Raw genomic sequence first — 23,065 nt, forward strand, 5'->3', positions numbered from 1 at the left:
AGAGGTAACAAGCTATTGTATGGTTTAAATGACTCAGTCTTGCTGAGTATTTTGAAATTTTATGTTAGAATCTGCAGGACAAGTCCCGAGTTTTATTTATTGCAAAAAAGTTAACAATGTTTTGGCATTAGACATCGTAATTATATTCTAAGCAAGCATAGTAAAGAATTCTACTTAGATATGGTTCTGTTCATTATATGTACTAAGAATTGCTCATGCTGTGTTGAGTAGGAAAAGATGCAACTGAAGATGACATGCTTGTGAGGACCTTTAGCAGAGGAAGCTACCAGAATAGTTTGAGGTAAGTTCAAGTCACGGGGCAGATTTCAAGGTTTCCAAATATTCTTAGGAGTGCTCTGTAGTCATAATCCTTAGAGAATTCTCAGGTACAACAAGGAAGCTCTGAGTAGACTGCCAGGTCTTGTCAAATATAAACATGCAAATGATCCTTGGTTGCTCTATTGACATTTCTCTCACCAATTCATGTTTTTTTTTTTTGTTTAACTTCTCATCTTATTAGGGATAAGGGTTACAATGGAGATGTTGTACAGTTAAAATGTTGTGTATTGAGCTTAGAAAGGGGACTTCTTTTTTTTTTTTTAATCTGTGTTTAGTGTTTCTCTGCTCCAAGCTAACTGTGGTATGAAACACTGTCTTATATGAAGGTCAAATTCATACTTTTAGCTCCATTCTTCTTCTTTTTTTTTTTTTTTTTTTTTTTTTTGAGACGGAGTCTCGCTCTGTCGCCCAGGCTGGAGTGCAGTGGCGGGATCTCGGCTCACAGCAAGGTCCGCCTCCCGGGTTTACGCCATTCTCCTGCCTCAGCCTCCCGAGTAGCTGGGACTACAGGCGCCCGCCATCTCGCCAGGCTAGTTTTTTGTATTTTTTAGTAGAGACGGGGTTTCACCGTGTAGACCAGGATGGTCTCAATCTCCTGACCTCGTGATCCACCCATCTCGGCCTCCCAAAGTGCTGGGATTACAGGCTTGAGCCACCGCGCCCGGCCTTAGCTCCATTTTTAATCTACTGAGGGACAATTGAATTACAAACACTTCTGCTCCCAGAGTAACCCATCTGAAGTCAAATCATTCCTTAACAAGATGAAATAAGAAATGTAATTTTTTAGCATTTAAAAAGAATTTTCCTGAATAAGAGCCATTTATTTTTCTCTGGATCAATATAAAGCTGTTTACTTTCAAAATATATTTTTGGAGTATGCTATTAGTGAGGCTGTACACTTTAGTCTTTCATCCTGGTTTAAGAGTTTCAATAAAACTGTTCCTCTAATGTTAAAAGTCTGTATTAAGAAGAATTCTGCCCAGGAGTGTTTGTCTATATCTATAACCATTACTCAAGGTTTTTGTTTTTTTTTTTTTTTTCTTAAGTCAGGAGATTTTTAATAGGCAATGAGATGGCAGCAATCTCTCTACAATTGCCCTTTCCATTTCTAGGACATTTAATGCAAGGCTGTGCAAAGTCTCAGAGATAGGACTTGCTCATTCAAGATGGATAATTATTTATTGAAGTCATTAAAAAGCCTTAAAATAAAACATTCAGCTAACAACTCCAAGTAGTTCAAACACAGATTTATTCATTTAAATATTCAAAGAATAGCTCACAAAAAGTAGTGTACTTATTTCAGATGTAGATAAATACTTCAGGCCCTAGTATATCTTTTCCTTATCAATTTGAATTTTCAGACTTGGGTTTTCCTTTCTTCTTGAGAACAAGTTTATTCAAACAAATTTTAAGAAATGTTAGTTTGATTGAATTTATTGAATTTGGTAAACAACAAAACAATAGCTTCATATTACTCTGTCATGTAAAAGGTATAAAACAATGTTATAGGCACTTGATAGTAAGTTTAGTCATGCTTTTCTGATTGGAATACTAAATTTAAATCATTGAAGTCATTATAATCACAACCTGAAAATATCAACTAACTTCTTAAACACAGAGAATGACTAGGCATCTCTTTCGGTCGGTAGGTTAAAGGTTGCAAAGTGGAGATGTTTCTTATGATCAGGCCAACAAGAAAATAAATATTTTCTTAACTCTTCAGATGAACAAAATTCTACCCATGCTAAGTAGTTTATTTGCAGTTTATTATTAGGACTAGAAAACCATTTAAATATGAACATTAATTTGACTATAATTTCTCACAAATGCTACATTGTGGTGATTAGGATGAGAAATCCAGAAATACAATGTATACACAGAAAGTAGCTATTAACCTTCTGCAGAGAAAGATTTGTATATTTAGTATGAAAGTCTGTTAAAATATCTCATTGTATATGCTGACAGATTTTTTTTGTAGTCGTTAAAAGATGACTAAATGAAGCGCTAATATGTATCTTGTTTCTTTGTTTCCAGTTTTATCTGATGGCTAAGTTCCTTTTCAGCAATATATTCTAGATTCAAGAACAATTTAATAGAAAACAGCCACAAATTTCCTAAATAATAATGTTGAGAAAGAGTATTCCCCCATGTTAGTTGTTTTTATTTGCAGTGAGAAGTGGTACACAGCTTCAGAGAAGGGGAGGGACAGATGTTGTCAGTTTCTCAAAAGGGATGGTGTTTCTGGTAGATGAGAGAGGTAAACCTGCCTAGCACATGCACTACCCATGGCCTCACGACAGCCTAGGCTAGACAGCATGAATGATCTGGAGAATGGTGAAAAAGAGAGACTTAAAAAATATAAAGTAGATATCCAAGGGGCCAAGAATATAGGTCTTCCCATACTCAGAACTGGAAGGTAGTCAGTCATATGTTGATGGCCTCTCCTCCTCCACAAACTCCTACCTTGGAGTCCATTGGTGTGCATTTGCTTTTTAGGTCCTTGAACTTAAGTCTCCTCCTATCATGCACCTTGTTCTCATCTGCTGACGTAAGCCTATTCTGCATACCTTCTGAGGAAGACATCCTGACCTCTGTTACCTAACTGGGAGAAATAACTTCATTGCTGTGGAGTTTCAGGCTAGGTGGGAGGGAGTCTCTGGAGGTGTCCCAGAAGCTAGTTTGGTGGCAGGAAGTAGCGTTGAGGAGTGTTTAATGACTGGTCATAATGAGACTTGGCAAGAGTTTGAATGTGCAAGAGCGAGGAAGAGGGAGGGCTTGAGGTAATTGCATGGTGTTGAACCTGGGTGACTAAGAGGATGGCAGTGCTGTTAACATAAAATGGGAACAAATTGGAGTAACTCAGTTGATGTATTACTGCCTTCTCTAGAAGGCTGGGTGAGCATATAGTAGGTAGGCACCACCTTGGTATTTGTTTTGGTCTAATATCACTTGGATACAAAATGATAGAGGAAGATATGTGAATGGATTCATCTACATGGCACTAAAACAGACTAAAACAGTTGATGCAGGTCTCCTCATCACTCACATCTCTCTTTACACCATTTACTTCAGGTGATTCTTTCTAAAACACAGTCTTCACCATTGCCTCTTAACCGTTAAGGCTGTTTACAAATGACTGAAAACCTAACCCAACCTGGCTTTACCTTTAGAGAGAAAGAATCAGCTCACATAACTAAATATTCCAAAGATGCTTTGACTTCAGGCAAGGCTAGAGCTTCAGTGATACATCCAAGATAGATACCAGTTTCTCTCTCTTCCTTTCTCAGCTCTACTATTTCACCATTAGCTTCATTTTTCAGGAAACTTCTTTTTTTGAAGGTCTCAACATAATTGTCAACAACTCCCAGCATTAAATACTTTAAGGTTAACCTAGAGGAGAATGGGGGCCTCCTTCCCAGGAGTCTGGGGGAGGGAAGAGAAGGGTGGAGACTGAACCAATCACTTCCCATGCTTATCATGTACTCAGTATATTCAGCAAGCAAGCCTGTCCTCCCCTGTCTCCATGATTCTGTTTATACTGTTCTCTCAATCAGAAATGCTCTTTTCTATAGTCTACAAATCACCAAATCCTACCTTAGCCATCTCATCCATGAATCTTGCCTTGGTAGCACCTGCCATACGTTTCTTTCTCATTTGACTTTCCATACTCTTTATTCAAACCTGCCTAATAGCACTTACTACATTCTTCTTTACATCAGGGTGTGGTACAGGCCTCTTCTATAAGATTTAAACTTTTTGAAGGAGAAATCTGTCATTGGCTAGTCTTTGCGTCCCCGACATCACCTGGCCTTGGTTTGTGTGTTGTAGATGCCCAATAAGCTTCTGTTGAATTAATGAATATATGAATGAACACATTGAACTAAATTATATTTCAACAAGATACTCATTCATGCATCTCTAGGGATAGTACATAGCCTGGAGAAAATCTCTTCAGAGGCCCTATTTCCTCATATCATTTGTAACCATGTTAAAGTGAACACATCAGGTATGAGAGAGAGAGATCAAGACCACAATCTAAGCCAGAAGGAAGGTAAAGGAAATGGACTGTTGCAAAGGCAGCAATTAGCAGAACCATGTGGGTTTAGAAAGTATTTGAGCCTTAGGTGGTTTTTTGATGAACTGGTAGGACAACTTTGCTCCCTTTCTCTTTCTCCCTCCCTGACTGCACTCTGAATCTGGGTCCAATGCTTGCAAGATATTAGGGCCCAGAGCAATCAACCTGATTAGCTCTACCATAAGAATAGCTCTGTCAAACCTAACCTGCAAGCTCCCTTTCCTGGTTACCATGTGACCTACCAAACATTTCTATTTATTTAACATATGAGATGTAAACTTGGACACCAGTTGATCCTGCTCCAATCTGGCCACAGTCTACACTGTTTCATCTTTCTGTTTGTTTACAGAGCTTCCATCCGGCAACGCTCCAAGTCTCAGCTTTCTTACCTGGTGCACGAACCTCCATTAGCTGTTGTAGATCATAAGTCTACTTATGAAGAAGACAGAAAGGTCAGGCACCAACTGCTCATGGGGGGGAATGGAAGAAGTCTCTCATGGGGGCTGTTGGGTGCCCTTTAAGCCTGAGAATATGAGTTTTCTAGGTATATACCTAGCAGTGTTTCAAGTCAGACTAAAAGACGGAACATTAAGACCTAATGAAAACTCTACATTTTAGACAATATTTTTAGTGCAGATTAGTTAATTGATTACTTTTAAGAATACAAGGTAATGAAAACTGGACTTCTAAGGGTTAATTAAGAGTCTTAGACAAACCATTCTAACAAACACAGAATGTGTGAATTATAGGTACTTAGCAGATTATTTGCTCATATGTAGAAATCCTTTTATAAAAGTTAAGAATACCTGAAAACGTTTTGTTCTCAAATTTTAAAATTTCTTCCTTAAATTACAATAATGTTGGCAAAAATACCTTGATCAACAAAGGTATTTGAATAGGCTAGCCCTTATTAAAAGTTATCAAAATATTTGAATTAATGGAGGCCAATTAGGTTTCACAGACATTTGTTGATTTCATACAATTTTATAATGGTTTTAAGATACATTTAAAATAATGCTATCAATTTTAACATAATTCAAAGTAGCATAAAATTAAAGATCTAGGAGGGTAAACAACATGGATAGCAATATACAATTTCTTCCTAAGGATGTAAGTGTCCTGCTCTGGTAGACATTGTCTAATTTTCACATAAAGCGCCCACCTATTCTCCTGCAAGCCTTTCTTCATTACTGCACGTTATGTTTCAGCCCTGATACTCTCACATTCATTCCCCTACCACCCTTCATTAGAAAATTTTCATGGCAATTTTCTTACTGAGCCTTAATCAAAGTCATGTTGACTTATCCCCTTTCTAAATTATAAGCCTCTTTTTTTTTTTTTTTTTTTTTTTTTTTTGAGACGGAGTCTGGCTCTGTCGCCCAGGCTGGAGTGCGGTGGCCGGATCTCAGCTCACTGCAAGCTCCGCCTCCCAGGTTTACGCCATTCTCCTGCCTCAGCCTCCCGAGTAGCTGGGACTACAGGCACCCGCCACCTCGCCCGGCTAGTTTTTTGTATTCTTTAGTAGAGACGGGGTTTCACCATATTAGCCAGGATGGTCTCAATCTCCTGACCTTGTGATCCGCCCGTCTCGGCCTCCCAAAGTGCTGGGATTACAGGCTTGAGCCACCGCGCCCGGCCTATAAGCCTCTTAAAGTTAGTGATACATCTTATTTGTGTTTGAATCAACTTGGTCACCTAACCCAGTGCCTTGCACTTAATAAGGCATCAGGAGATTTTAAAAACTAGAATGAAAAATTGTCTACAGTAAAATAAAACCCCAACTGCAAGATTTATCAAAGCAAATAAGTCAGAGAATTTTTTAATTACAAGCACATCCATTATGCATGATGTAATTTCAAGTTGTCTTAAATAAAATTCCAACACATGAATCCACTAGGCAGTAATTACAAAAACATTGGTTCACAATGGACAAATTTGGAATAAAGTAGCATACTCTTTATGACCTTATGAAAATGACAAGGGAGTGATTGGGTTCTCTTTTGTTTTTAATGTATTAATATTAAATAAACAGAGGTCTCAATTTCTAACAGACGCTTTAAATAAATTCCATAGAAGACTTTTTCTCAGGAGCAGCAGGATGAATCACAGTGAGAGAAAATACATTTAGCAAGCATAGTTTCTTACTGCATCCTGCCACTAAAGACTCAACTGCTCTTCTAGTTCTAGAAATAGCTATTTCATTGAGTCCTTGGTGCTGCCCCAAATAACTGTAAGATGTATTATATAAGAACAGGAGTTTAATAGAGCTTCAGGGGAGAAAGAACCAAACACTACGTTGACATTTCTATTGAACCACAGCAATACCAACCATATTTAATTTTTGCCTTTTAATTTTTTCTAGTTTCTGGGTAAATACTTGACAATAAAAGTAAAAGAAAGGATGGAAAGGAGGGAGGGAGGGAAGGAAAATCTGACTTTTTCATTGTTGTTTTTCAAGCTGGTAGAGGACCTAGCATAGGTGTAGGGGACCATCAGATTCCCTGGACATCTGGAGATCAGATTCCCATAGAGTTCTCTTGATGCAGGAGCAATTCAGGAGGGAACTATTTAACTAAAAGGAAATCTAAATCAAATATATGGGCTAGTTTTACAGTGATTAAAATGTTTCATATTATGTTCTACTAGTCAGCATTATATATTTAGAATAGAACAATTAAACTCAATTATATGTAGACCAGCATACGTTTTAAAAGATGTGACTTTATTTTCTCTCTAGTTAAGGGAGATAGAAAGGAAGAAGAGAGAGAAAAATGATAGGGGAGCCAATGTGATTATACTAAAGCTCCAAGGGAAAAGGTCTCATATTAATACCACTGGTTTGTACAATAATTTTATTAGTACTTCAGGTTTAAAAAATTAATGATTTTTGAAAAGAAAATAATGGAAAGGGGTTAATAAAATGTGACTTATGAAATTTCTAATCTCAAGTAACATTATATGGTAAAATGTTGCTCCATTTTGGTATTTTAAAGTATTTTAATACTGAACTAAATTCCACAAGCACAAGCATTGGTGAAATCCTTTCTGTTTCTCATGTTGATGGAAAAGACCTAACCCTACCTTCTGTAGACTGGAAAATACTCTCTTGCAGTGTTAAAGGTCGATTCACACAAAGGAGTTATCTCCACCTTGTGGTTTTGTGGAGTACTGACTCTAAAACTTAGAACTGTTTCCTGAGAAGTCTGTAGTTTCACCCGAAGTCTCATGGTTAGTTGGTGACAAAGATGAGACTATACCCATTTATCCTTGCTCTCCAAGCAGTGCTCTTAGCTGTAAATGGGGTCAGATGTTAGTTACAATGTTGACAACATTAATTTTAGGATTAGGGAAACCCACAGGCTAAAGGTTTTAGTCTCTAATATTTAGGCATCTCTTTCGGTGAAACTAAAACACAAGGCAGAACATGTATGAGATCAAGTCAGGATCAAATATTAGACACCCATAACTGCATCACAGATAACTTATAAGATAGGATTTAGGCATTGGTTAAGACAGAGATGGGACCCATAAAAATGGCTATCAGTATTAGTTCATTTGAAAAAATATCTGCTCCTTTGTCATAGTTACCACTTTTGATCATCAAATCTTAAAGTTATTATTAGGGCAGGAGACCTCTATTGAGTGGATTGCAGAAATTAGTGTAACGAAGTATAGAAAGCAGGACCTAAGATTTAAGTCAGAGGTTATTTTTTCCTCTGGCCTACACAGAAGATGTAAGAAAGGAAACTGAGAAAAGCCCAGTGTCTAGCATTGAACTATGAATCCATCATAGTAAATGAGCAATTTAAAATAAATCTCTTGTTGCATGTATGCAGCATGGACATAAAAATTTCATTCATTCTTTTATCCCGTAAACATTGATTGTACACTATGAAGTGCCAGGTATCGCACTGGGGATGCAAAGATGAATAAGAGCTATTGTTACTCTCCCTACTATGCAGCTGCTGACAGGCACTTCTTTATATATAATTTTTAAAAAGTGCTATGCAACCTGCCACTGCTACAATAGAGGTACAAGGAAACACATATAAATTTTATAATTTTGCCTGTGAGTTACAATTTATTGTTAATGTATTAATCTCCTCCGTATGTTTAATTTTGCAAAATCAGAGAGAAAAATATTTCTTTACAGAATGACTTTAATTATATTTTGTATTGTTTTCTTTTGTTCCTCTCCTGTTCTTTTAGTAGAGGTATCAAATAAAATGCAATCAAAAGTCCAATATTTAGGGACAGATTTTCTAGTTTTTGCAGCATTCAAGCTGGACAGCTGCATTTTTTCAGTGTGGGGGGGTCAAACTTTAAAGTCAAACTTTTAGTATAGAGGAACCAAAGAAAAGTATTCAAATTAGTTAATTTGTATTTCTTGTTAGTGTCTCTTGGAATGAAAACCACTAGACAGGAATTACTTTATGTTGTTTTGACATGTCCTGAGTGTTGTTGTTTAGGGATAAGGATACCTTCAGGTATCAGAAGGTTGGGAAAATTTCTATCATGTCAGACTGTGGGTGGACCATCCTGTGGGGCAGTGGTTCCAGGAAATGCTGGTATTTAATGTTACAAGGAAGCTGGCAGAATTTAGTGAGTGCTAACAGTCTTCACAAGTTCCAAAGCATACCCTTTGATGGTACATACAGCACAGCTGACACATCTAAAACATACATTATTGAATCCTTGCCATTTAGTGGTAAGAGGAGCCTTAGAGTTCTCAAAAACTGAACTTTGGTTACCAGAATTACCCAATGAGTATTTTTTAAGACAGAGATTCACAGTTAGGCCTACTAAATTGGAATTCTGGTGACAGGATACAGGAATCTGGTTTTTTAATCATCAGCCCACATGAATCTGAGAGCATCCAGATCTGGATACCAACCACTGTCTAAAACAGTGAAGGGCTGAAATATTTTGCTCGATTGCAAGCTATTCAGTTAGTCTCACACAGTTTCATGATGCTGGCAGTATACATGTGCATCCTGAATCACAGTGTTCATATTCTTTTTTTTTTGGAGATGCAGTCTTGCTGTGTCACACGAGCAGCCTGAACCAGAGACAAAGGACTTTATTACTCATAGCAATAGCAGTAGCCAGTGTTCAGCATTTGCACTGGCTCCCAAACCCAACCCCTAGTTCCCACAAGGCAATGCAAAGAGGGCCAGATGATACCAACAAATGAAGTGAGTGTTTTAAACGAGAGGAATCCTGGGCTTGAGGAGCTTGACTCTTTCATAATGGGCAGATGGGGACAGTAAGGTTTGCACTGCACTTAGGATGAAGACACCTTCTTTGTCGTACAAAACTGTTTGCTATACAAATACCCTTGAAAAAATAATCTGAATGAAGGCAATCAATGCCTCTGTTCACAAGATGTGCAAAAACATGGGAGACTCAGAGAGATTGTTTCCCCAGAATAACTTAGTCCAGGTCTCTCGTTTTAAGGATGAAATAACTGAGGTCCAGAGAGCTAGAGCACTTGGTGATATACTTTACTGGTGGCCACGTGGGGCTTGTCCAAGAGCTCCATTTTTTCTATGCCTATTACACTCACACTTTCCCAGGTACCCTTCTTCCTTTCTGGCATAGGTTGCCTAGAGCTAGTAAGCTGTCACAGGTGAAATAATTGAACAGAAGGACCTGTTGCATGAGTAAACAGTAATAACAAAGTACAAATGGTGAGAGCAGGCCAGAGAGAACTTGAAGTGGAGGCAGTACCAAATTCATCAACAGCCCAAGTTGCCTTCCCTCGTTTTATTTGACTTGCAACTGTAATGAAATGGACATGACACCAGACTTTCATTTAAATTGAATGTGGTCTTTGACTTTGTAAGCAAAGGGAAAATTTTTGAGGATCCTTGCTGTTGTCTATCCCTGCCATTCAGCTCCCTAAAAGATAAATTACTGTGTTAATGAAAGAGAGCACTAATTAAGCTTTATAGTCAATTTGCTATAGATATTTTTAGTAAATGTTAATAGAAAAGCTTTTAAAAATCAATACAAATCTATATAAGCTACCTAAAATCCTTTTTCAAAGTGGGTAATAAATTTATCAAATTAATGAATTAATTACCCTTAAGACCAAACATGAGTAGTATCCATAGAAAGGAAAAATTATGGCCAAAAAAGACAACGGAGGTCCATGTATAATATTTGCCTTCAAGAAGATAAAAATTTGCTAGCTCTGACTTCAATGGCAACTAAAGAGAAATGCTGATTAATGTTCACTCTGTGTGAAGAAATGTGCAATTTAGAAATTCAATGGAGTACTACTTACCTCTGGGTACTAATTAAGGAAAACCCTACTGAAAACATCTCAATGATAACTGTTGACACCACTTAATTTATTTTTAAAATTATTTTGTCTTTCTTACTTCAGATATACTGACCTGCCTTAGAGCTTTAACCAGTTACTACATTATAGAACCTTGACATTTATTTTAAAAAATTGGAAATTTCACAAGTCCTCACAGGTATAAATATAACTATAGCAAAGGTTTTCTTTTTTTAATGGGAGTTATTTTTCTCCAAGATCCAACATATTTATTACTCTCTGAGAGTTAATACACATGTAATAATGAAATGAGAACTATAAACTCACCTTCAAATGAGTATTCGCTCAGTTCAGTTTTTATTCAGCCACAGCAATAGTTTTATTCAAAACTATTCCTCAAAAAATAACAAACCGCCACATCCCATAGACATCTGAGGTCACTCATAACTAATTGAACTATGACCCTTACATCTGTGAATGCCAAAGGATCTGCTGCAAAATGTCTTGAGCACATGCAAAATGTCGTGAGTACATTTAGATGATTAATATAACCCTCTCTCTGCTCAAGGACGAGGACATTCCTGTGCAGGAAGAAGTTGAACCTGCCCCAGTTAGGAGGATTCTGAAATTCAATGCTCCAGAATGGCCCTACATGCTGGCAGGGTCTGTGGGTGCAGCTGTGAACGGGACAGTCACACCCTTGTATGCCTTTTTATTCAGCGAGATTCTTGGGGTAAGTATACAGCTGGACTAGCTTTCTTCTTATACCTTTTATTTTATTCTTCTGATAAGTCCGCTCTTTGTTTTCATGTATTTAGCTCTTTTCTGTTAGTTCATTTTTCTCATGTCTAAAGAATGAAAAATTTCCTAAGCCTCCATCACACAGAAGGTAAGAAGGCAAAGCTGAGAATTCTCATTTGGGCTGGCAGGGCACTCACAGAGTCATTGTGCCTATATATATATAAATGGTACTGCCACTGAAAATTTTGTGTTAGAAGAGGGCAATTTTTCTAGTAATATATATCAAGCCTAATCAAAATGCATAGTGGATTCACTGAATAATACAAAAGGATTTAAGGGAAATTTTGATCTTGCTGAACAGAAGAGGTACAAAGTTTGACTTATATAGCAGGTGTTAGTGTTTGATATATAATTATCCATTGATTGCACTATTGAAATAGGAATGTGGATAGGAAGCAGAAAAAGAAAGAAGTAAAATAAGGCATGGTTGAAAACCAAGTTTATTCCAATTTTTTACTTCCTAGAATTTCTTATATTCTCTATCTGACTTTATTGCTGTAATCATGATAATAATAACTATGAACATGTATTAGGCAATATCTAAGCATTTTATGTATAATAGTTCATTGAAGTTTACTAACAACCATCTAAGGTAGGTATTCTTATTATTTCTCTTTTACAAAGGAGCAAACCAAGGCACAGAGAGCTTAGGCTAGCAAGTGGAGTTGGAATTCAAATCCAGCCAGTGTAACTGTAGAGCCAGGTTCTAGTAAAATCTTGTCATTGCAAGATTAGTTATAAAAATTTGATCATGGAAACAGTACTGAAAGATGGCTGACTAGATGCAGGTAGTATGTGCCTTCACCATGAAGAGGAATCAGAATAGTAAGTAGATACTTACATTTAGAACAGATTACCTGGGCTAGAACATTAGGATTCACCAAACAAGAGATGGGGAAGCACCAGGAATAAGAAAGGAGAGGATCTGAGGCAGCTTACCCAGTTGGGGACTGCCTGAGAGCCACAAGAGACTTTTGGTTATGGGCAAACAGTAAGAGACAAACCCCCCAGGGTTCCAAAATGGGCTTTTACAATCTTGGCTATGGGATAAATTCTTGACTCACTAGGGCCTTTTCCCTGACATGAAGAACTGCCTAAAGATTCCACAGAGATGTTGCTCCAAAAGGGAAACCCACACAGAATCACACAGACATGCAATCCTGGAGCAGCCTCAGTCAGGCATCATTTTATCATTTTGAGGGTCTAGATACCAGGAATATACAAACACGCACTTACTCTGCACTGCTCCAACGAGAGAGAGAGGAGACTAGATACTCCTGTCACCCCTGGGAGGATCCCTGCCACCCTGCTGTGGTCTACTGTTGAGACTGAGTCATAAACAGACTCAGAGTAGTATCATACAAAGATCACACTATGGCATGAACCCAAAATCAAAGCCAAAGTATTTTTTAAAAATCTCCCCTACAAAAGCAAATTCAAAAATTGGAACAAGCAACTGATACATCAGATACACAGATATCAATGGAAGGACATAGGAAACATGAAAAAGCATGGAAATATGACACCACCAAAGGACCACAACATGTCCAGCAACTGATAATGGTTTGGCTTTGTGTCCCCACCCAAATCTCATACCAAATTGTAATCCCCACGTGTTGAAGGAGGAACCTGGTGGGAGGTAATTGGATCATGGGTGGGTGGATTTCCCCCTTGCTGTTCTTGTGATAGTGAGTGAGTTCTCATGAGATCTGGTGTTTAAAACTTTGTAGTCTTCCCCCTTCGCTCTCTCTTCATCCTGATTTGGCCATGTGAAAACATGCCTTGCTTCCCCTTCACCTTCTGCCCTGATTGTGAGTTTCCTGAGACCTCCTCAGCCATGTGGAACTGTGAACTGATTAAACCTCTTTTCTTCATAAATTACTCAGTCTCAGCATCAGTGTAGCCTGGATGTGAGATAGGGAGTCAAAAAAGATTATTTTGGAGCTTTAAGATTTGATGACTGCCATGCTGGGTTTTGGACCTGTGTGAGGCCTGGAATACCTTTGCTTTGGCCAATTTCTCCCTTTTGGAACAGAAACATTTACCCAATGCTTGTACTCCCATAGTATCTTGGAAGTAACAAACTTGTTTTTGATTTTACAGGCTCATAGGTGTAAGGGACTTGCCTTGTCTCATACGAGACTTTGACTTAGACTTTTGAGTTAATGCTTAAATGAGTTAAGACTTGGGGGACTATTGAGAAGGCATGATTGTGTTTTGAAATGTAAGAAGGACATGAGCTATTGGAGGGATCGGGGCAGAATGATATGGTTTGGCTCTGTGTCCCCACCCAAATCTCATGTCAAATTGTAATCCCCGGTTGAAGAAGGGAACTGGTGGAAGGTGACTAGATCATGGAGGAGACTTCCCCCTTGCTGTTCTCATAATAGTGAGTAAGTTCTCACAAAATTTGATAAAAGTGTGTAGCACTTACCCCTTCACTCTTTCTTCCTCCTGCTTTGGCCATATGAAGATGTGCTTGCTTCCTCTTTTCTTTCCACCATGATTGTAAGTTTTTTGAGATCTCCCCAGGCATGTAGAACTGTGAGTCAATTAAACCTCTTTTCTTCATAAATTACCCAGTCTCAGGAATAACAGTGTGAGAACAGTCTAATACAGAACCAATCAAAAAAATTTCTTGAAATGCCTGGTAAATAATTTAAAATCTTGATTTTTAAAGATAATAAAATGCAAGAGAAATCTGAAAACCAATACAAAGAAATCAGAAAATCAATTCAGGATATGAATGAGAAATTTACCAGGGAGGTAAATATTATTTTTAAAAAATAAGCAGAAATTCTGGAACTAAAAATTTCATCGAAGGAAGTACAAAATACACTTTAAAGCTTAAATCATATACTAGACCAAGCAGAGATAAGAATTTCAGAACTTGAACACATGTCTTTTGAAATAATCCAGTCAGACAAAAATAAGGAAGAAAGAATAAAAAGAATGAACAAAGCCTTTGAGATGTCTTGGACTAAGTAAAGTGACTGAATTTGGACTAAATAAAGCAACTGAACTTATGAATTATCAGTATTCGTGAAAGAGAAGAGAGTTCAAAAAGTTTAGAAAACATATTTAAAGAAATTATCAGTAACAACCTCCCAAATCTGTCAAGACTGTTAGACACCCAGTTCAGGAAGTCCATTGATTCCCCAGGCAAACACATTACAAAAAGGAATTCACCATTATATATTATGTTCAGAGTGTCTAAAGTCAAAGTAAAAGAAAGAATTTTTAAATTAGCAAGAGTAAAGCATCTACTCATCTATAAAGGAAACCCCATCAGACTAATAGCAGACTTTTCGGCAGAAACCTTAAAAGCCAGAAGAGAATGAGATGGCATTTTCAAAGTGCTGAAAAGAAAAAAAAAAAAAACTGTCAGCCAAGAATTTTGTATCCTGCCAGAATAAGCTTCATAAGTGAAGAAGAGATAAAGCTCTTCCCAGACAAGCAAACACTTAGAAAAATTATCACCACTAGATTGGACCTACTGGAAATGCTCAAAGGGGTCTTAAACATGGAAACGAAAGGTCATTATTCACCATCACAACAACACATTGAAATATAAAACTCACAGTTCATATAAAATAATCACACAAGGAAAAAGAGAAAAAAATAAAATGGCATAACAGAATTTCATCAAACCACAAAGACAAAAAAAAAAAAGGCAGAAAAAGAGGGAAACAAATAATTTATAAAACAACTTGAAAACAATCAGCAATACGACAGGAACAAAGCCTCACATATCAATATTAACCTTGAATGTGTGACTCCCGAAAATCTGAGACAGGTCCCAGTTAATTTAGAAAGTTTATTTTGCCAAGGTTGAAGATATGCACCCATGACACAGTCTGTGAAGGTCCCGACGACATGTGCCCAAGGCAGTCAGAGCACAGTTTGCTTGTATATATTTTAGGGAGACATGAGACATCAATCAACATATGTAAGGTGAGCATTGGTTTGTTCTGGAAAGACAGGACAAGCCAAAGCAGGGAGGGGTCTTCCAGGTTATGGGTAGATAAGAGGCAAATGGTTGCATTCTTTTGAGCTTCTGATTAACCTCTCCAAAGGAGGCAATCAGGTATCCATTTATCTCAGTGAGCAGAGGGGTGACTTTGAATAGAATGGGAGAGGCAGGTTTACCCTAAGCAGTTCCCGGCTTGACTTTTCTCTTTAGCTTAGTGATTTTGGGGGCCCATATTTGCCTTCTATAAATGTAAATGGATTAAATGTCCACTTTTAAATACATATGGAAGAATGGATAAAAAAATATAACCCAACTAAATGCTGACTATAAGAAACTCACCTTACCCATAAAGACACATATAGACTGAGAATAATGGAGCATAAAAAGACACATGCAAATGGAAACCAAAGTTGAACAAAAGTAACCATACTTATCTCAGATAAAACAGACTTTAAATCAAAAATAGTAAAAAAAAAAAAAAAAAAAAAAAAAAGACAAGGTAATTATATAATGAAAATTCAACAAAACATTGTAACAATTCTGAATATATATGAACCCAACATCAGAGCACCCAAATTCACAAAACAAATATAAGCAAAACTAAAGAAAGATAGGGCAATACAATAATACTGGGGGAATTTAACACCCCACTCACACACTAGACAGATCATCATGTCAGAAAATACACACTAGACAGATCATCATGTCAGAAAATGAGCAAACAAACATTGGACATAAACTGGACTTTATACCAAACTTAACAGACATTTACAGAACATTCTACCCAACAACTACAGAATGTACATTCTTTTCATCAGCATATGGAACATTTTGCAAGATAGATCAGATATTAGGCCACAAAACAAGTCTTAATGAATTTTTTAAAAACTGAAGCCATATCAAGTATCTTCTCAGGCCACAGTGAAATAAAACTAGAAATCAATTCCAAGAAGAACTTTGGAAACTATGCAAATACATGGAAACTAAACAGCATGCTCTTGAACAATCACTGGGTCAATGAAGAAATTAAGATGGAAATTAGAAAATTTTTTTGAAATGAATGAAAATGAAAACAAAACACACCAAAACCTGTGGGATACAGCAAAAGCAGTGCTAAGAGGGAACCTGATAGCATTAAATGCCTACATAGAAAAGTAGAAAGGTTACAAATTAACAATCTAGCACTGCACTTCAAGAAACTGGAAAAAGAACAAGTCAAACCCAAAGTTAGCAAAAGAAAAGAAATCACAAAGACCAAAGCAGAACTAATCAAAATAGAAACAAAAAAATACAAAGGACCAATGAAACAAAAAATTGTCTCTTTGAAAAGATAAAACTGATAAACTGCTAGCTAGACTAATCAAGAATAGAGAAAATCCAAATAAACACAATCAAAAATGAAAAAGAAGACATTATAACAGATACCACAGAAATACAAAAGATTATCACAGACTATTATGAACACTATGCTGGTAAACTTAGAGGAAGTAGATAAATTCCTGGAAACATGCAACCTACCAAGATTAAATCAGGAAGAAATAGAAAACCTGAACAGATTAATAATGAATAGCATGACTGAGTTAGTAATAAAAAATTTCCTAACAAAAAATAAAAGCTCAGGACCAGAAGGATTCACAGCTGAATTCTACCAAACATGCAGAGAGCTAATACCAATCCTCCTGAAACTATTTTAGAAATCAAAGAGGAGGGAATTCTCCCTAACTCATTCTACAAGGCCAGTATCACCTGATACCAAAACCAGACTAGGACATCACAAAAACAGAAAACTACAGACCAATATCTCTGATGAACATAGATGTAAAAATCCTTAACAAAATAACTGAATCCAAGAGCACATCAAAAAGATAACACACCATGGGCAGGTGGGATTTATACCATGCCTGCAAGGATGGTTCAACATATGCAAAGCAATAAACATGATATACACATAAACAATATTAACGGAAAAAAAGATCATTTCAATAGATGTAGAAAAAACATTCAACAAAATTCATCATCCCGTCTTAATAAATATTCTCAATAAACTAGGCATAGAAGGAACATACTTTGACATAATAAAAGCCATAAAAACCAACAGCAAGCATCATACTTAATGGGGAAAAGCTGAAAGAATTCCAAGAACTGGGACAAGACAAGGATGCCAATTTTCACCGCTCTTATTTAACATAGTACTGGAAGTCCTTGCCAGAGCAATCAGACAAGAGAAAAAAAATAAAAGGCATGCAAATTAGAAAAGAGGAAGCCAAATTATCCCTGTTTACTGATGATATGATATTATTTCTAAAATACCCTAAAGACTTCACCAAAAGCTCTTAAATTTAGTAAGTGAATTCAGTAAACTTTCAGGATACAAAATTAATTTACAGAAATCAGTAGTGTTTCTATACACCAATATTGATGTAGTTGAGGACCAAATCATGAAGGTAATCCCATTTACAATAGCTACAAAAAAATACTTAGGAATATATTTAATCAAGGAGGTGAAAGATCTCTCTAAGGAGAACCACAAAACACTGATAAAAGAAATCATAGATGCCACAAACAAATGGAAAAACATCCCATGCTCATGGATTGGAAGAATTAATAACATTAAAATGACCGTACTTCCCAAAGCAATGATTGATTCAATGCAATCCCTATCGAATTACTAATGTCATTTTTCACAGAATTAGAAAAAAAAATTTTTTTAATTCACATGGAACAAAAAAAAAAAGAGCCCTAATAGCCAAAGCAATCCTAAGCAAAAAGAACAAAGCTAAAGGTATCATATTATTTGACTGACTAAATTATACTACCAAGGTATGCAAATAGACACATAGATCAATGGAATAGAATAGAGAACCCAGAAACAAAGCCACATACCTAAAACCAAGTTATCTTTGAAAAAGTCAACAAAAATATTCATTGGAGAAGTGACACCCTACTCAATAAAAGGTGCTGGAAAAATTGGATAGCAGTATGGAGAAGAAAGAAACTAGACCCATACCTCTCACCATTTACAAAATTAACACAAGATAGAACACCTAAACATAGACCTGAAACTATAAAAATACCAGAAGAAAACCTAGGAAAAACACTTCTGGACATTTGCAAAGAATTTATGACAAAGTCCTCAAAAGCGAACACAACTAAAACAAAAACAGACAAACGGGACTAAATTAAACCAAAAAGCTTTTGCACAGCAAAAGAAGCAGTCAACAGAATAAACAACTTACACAATTGGAGAAAATATTTACAAACATTACATCCAACACAGGGCTAATATTCAGAATCTATAAGGAACTCAACTCAAGCAACAACCAAATAATTTCATTAAAATGTGGGTGAAGGATATGAGCAGATATTTTTCAAAAGAAGACATACAAGCAGCCAACAAACATGAAAAAATGCTCTACATCACTAATCATCATAGACATGAAAACCACAAAGAGATACCATTTTACACCAGTCAGAACAGCTATCATTAAAAAGTATAAAAACAACAGATGTTAGCAAAGATGTGGAGAAAAAAGAATGCTTATACACTGCTGGTGAGAATGTAAATTAGTACAACCTTTATGGAAAACAGAATGGAGATTTCTCAAAGAACTAAAAATAGAACTACCATTTCATCCAGTAATCCCACTACTGGGCTGTATTAAGGACAGCGTTCTCTAGAGGGACAGATCTAATAGTATATATATCATATTTTTAATATATATATGTATGTACACACATACATACATATATACATATTTAGGAGTTTAGCTATATAGGCATTTATAGGATATGTATCCTATTTTTTATATATATGGGAGTAATAGGATATATATCGTTTTATATATATATAGGAGTTTATTAAGTATTAACTTATATGATCACAAGGTCCCATAATAGGCTGTCTGCAAGCTTGAGGAGCAAGGAGAGCCAGTCTGAGTCTCAAAACTGAAGAACTTGGGAACTCGATGTTTGAGAGCAGGAAGAATCCAGCAGGAGAGAAAGATGTAGGCTGGGAGGCTAGGCCAGTCTCCTCCTTTACATTTTTTTTTTTTTTTTTTCTGCTTGCTTTATATTCGCTTAGAGCTGATTAAATTGTGCCCACCAGATTAAGGGTAGGTCTGCCTTTTCCAGTCTGCTGATTCAAATGTTAATCTCCTTTGCCAACACCCTCACAGACACACCCAGGGGATCAATACTTTGTATTCTTCAATCAAGTTGTCACTCAGTATTAACCATCACATAGGCATATACAAAGGGAAAGAAGTCATTATTTCAAAAATATACCTGCACTCATATGTCTATTGTCACACTATTCACAATAGCAAAGACACAGAATCAATCTAAATTTTTATCAAAAGAGGATTGGATAAAGAAAATATGGCATACCATGGAATACTAGTCAGCCATAAAAAGGATAAAATCATGTCTTTTGCAGCAACACGGACAGAACTGGAGGACATTACCCTAAGTGAAATAATTCAGAAACAGAAAATGAAATGCCACATGTTCTCACTTATAAGTAAGAGCTAAACGATGGGTAAACACGGACATACAGGGTGGAATAGTAGACACTAAAGACTCCAAAAGGTGGGAGGATAGGAGGAAGATGAAGGTTGAAAAATTTTCTATTGGATACAATGTTCACTATTCAGGTGATGGATGTACTAAAAACCCAGACTTCAATACGCATGTAAGAAATCTGTGCTTGTACCCCCTAAATAGACAAAAATTTTTAAAAGTTAAAAGAAGCAGTTTAAAAAAATGTGATCACGTTTTCTTAGCTGAAATTCACACACACGTACACACATAAATCCTTTGAGGTCCACAAGGAAGGAAACCTAGAACTGTTAATTTGTTCAAGATGACACTGCCATTAGGTGATGGGGCCAGGACTAGAGCCCAGATTTACCAAATCCTAGTCTATAGAATTTGCCAACATATCACATTGTCAGAGCTTAGTACATGATAAAAGCTTACATTTTAGTTCCCTCCTCCATTTCTTTCTCTCACGTCACCTCTCCTGACCATAAAAATGACTCCCCCCAAGCATGAGTTGTACAGAAAAACCTGGATAAATCCACAAACAAAATCAAGTCCATTGGGTAAGGAGGGTCCCAGCCACCACTGTGGTTTTCACATTGCCCCCTTGTGGTAAGAGAAGAAATCACATTAATTTCAGAAAGGTAGAGAATCGGAAACACCCAACTTTGGTTAACTGAATTTCTGGTTGTATGGTGCCATAACCTTTTATGCTGAAAATCTTTGAAATAATTTATATTTCTTTATTTCCTAGTAGGTGCAATATCTAAATATAAAATGAATCATCTTTTATTCCCTCAACAGATCTGTATTGATTGTCTTCCCCAGACATGTTGCTGGGGACTGGGGAATGCATATCAGTTATGATGCTTTCCCTAGTGGAGTTTTCAGTCTGTGAGGAAGACAATATTCAACAACAAAAAAACCCCACCCATCATTCAGCAAATATTTACCACCTATAGTTTTCCAGGCATTGTAGCTAATGTTGGGCATAGAGTGGAGGACAAGAAAATCATTGTGTGTTTGTGTGTTGCTTGCACAAAGCTGGCATTCTAGTAGGGAGAGGCTGGGGAAATGCATTTCACTGGGCAATAATGTTAGTGTAGAAGGTGTAGGGAATGGGGTTGGATCGGAAAGGTGTAGGGACTGAGCAATGATGTTAGTGTAGAAGGTGTAGGGAATAGGATTGGATTGGAAAGAATTCAAGCCTATGTCCTAGATGTCTGTTTTTTAAAAGAAATCCAAAATGTCAGCTTATTTGCTGATTATTTCTTTCTCTCTTATAAAAGCAGAGTAAAGAATATACTCACCCAACTCCACCCAAACTGTGCATATGAGCTGCTGTGGAGAGTTCTGACTTTCCTGTCAGGAGATGTTTCTTCTGAAACTGGCTCTTCTAGTTACTTACCACATCCTGTGTGCCCTGGGATCATGTCATACCTCTTCTCCCGGTCTCCATTTCCTGTAAAATGAAGGATTTATGAAGATAATCTCTAAGATATCTTCCATCTCCAGTGGTCCATGAAATGGCTAAGTTAAAAAATAGAAGATTCAACTATAATTGCTGTCCTTCTTGAGCACCTGCTCGGTCATTGGTGGTGACAATGTTCTCTGTGTTTCTTCTGGTGACAACCAGAAGCCTTAAGATGGACTTAGAGACTTAAGGGCTGTAGGACTAGAGTAGGCAACATCTAGCTGATGAAATCCAAAGTCTGCTCATCGTTCTTGTTCTCACAGGGTTATATTTGCTAAGAGAACGATGCTGAACAAACCACTATTTTTCCTCTCTGGTAAAGTAGGTTGTCTCTTTGCATAATTATCATGTGTTCATTAGTAAATTCATGATGCTTTCTTCTCACAGGGTATAATTGTGAGTCTGTTTATAATTGCTCTATTTTCCTTCTGACATACCTAAAGGGTACAATATGCACATTTGGTGTATTGAGACCACACTGTGGGAATGGACCCAGCAAATGATTGGGCCTTATTAGGAGCCCAGTTGCCAATCTACCTAAGCCTCAATACACATGTAAGGCATAATTTATCTGCTTCACTTTCCCTGTGTCTATTTGACTTGGAAAATGTGCCAATGTTCCAAGCACAGCAATTGGGATGTAGCATGCTAGGGGAAAAAAAATGGACGTGAGAGTCAGCCAGCTCTGGATTTGTAGCAGGTCTCTACTCTGTACTATCTGTATATTATCTGTATATATTTGGATGAGTGATTTATCCTTGATTAATTTCCTCATCTGTATAAGAAGCAAGAAAATCTACCTCACTGGGTTGTTTTGAGAATCATAATTCCTAATTTAAGTTAGAGCAGATTAATCCACACATTTGACATGTGGTACATAGCAAAAGGTTAATGAATGTTAGTTTTCTCCTTAAACAAACTTACCATTACAAAAGTAGCAAAGATGTGTGCCCAAACTACAACTAGTCAAGGAACAGAGGAATCTATGGACGGATAGCCCTATGGAGTTGCATTTCAACAACAAGAATATACAAAGAACTCGTGGAGCAGAATTTTGTGAAAAAAGATTATGGATAGAGAGATGTCCAATCTTGAATTGGACAGTTGTATGAATTTTAACATTAGCTAAATGCTCTTTTTTTTTTTTTTAACACTGAGAAGGTAAGTAATGCAAAAAGCTAGAAGAGCATACTCAGAAGAAAACCACTGCACCAGAAGCCAAAAAACAGGCATCTTCTTACCCAGTAATAACCACTAGCTTAATGAACTTGAACAAACAACTTGATGTTTGGGGTTTTATTTTCCATCTATAAGAGTTAAATGGGAAAATCTGTGGTTCTACAGATCATCATTATAACAGGTGACCTTAAGGAGGAATGGGAATTGTGGCATCGCAGTTTGGGGTTTCAGGGTAGTGATTTTGAAAATCTTTATCTTTAAATTCTTGAATTTTTAGACTCTGTAAACTTACGAGTCATGCTATGCTGGGAAGAATTACTGTGCTATTTTCTGAACCCACTTTTACCAATATTGAGCACCATGAAGGCTCTAGAAACTTTATCCTACAAACAGTAAAAT

The 23,065-nt window shown here is 36.8% G+C and overlaps 1 protein-coding gene across 1 annotated transcript in view; it reads left to right on the forward strand.

The window, feature by feature from the left end:
* Positions 1-23,065, forward strand: part of ABCB11 (ATP binding cassette subfamily B member 11) — a 106,818-nt gene that overhangs the window by 50,617 nt on the left and 33,136 nt on the right. Inside the window, exons 16-18 of the mRNA XM_010354416.2 lie at positions 238-301; positions 4,764-4,866; positions 11,269-11,433. Of these exons, the coding sequence (XP_010352718.2) occupies positions 238-301; positions 4,764-4,866; positions 11,269-11,433 (332 nt within the window). The remainder of the gene's footprint in view (positions 1-237; positions 302-4,763; positions 4,867-11,268; positions 11,434-23,065) is intronic.

Source organism: Rhinopithecus roxellana, chromosome 14, assembly GCF_007565055.1.
Source record: "Rhinopithecus roxellana isolate Shanxi Qingling chromosome 14, ASM756505v1, whole genome shotgun sequence".
NCBI classification, from domain to species: domain Eukaryota; kingdom Metazoa; phylum Chordata; class Mammalia; order Primates; family Cercopithecidae; genus Rhinopithecus; species Rhinopithecus roxellana.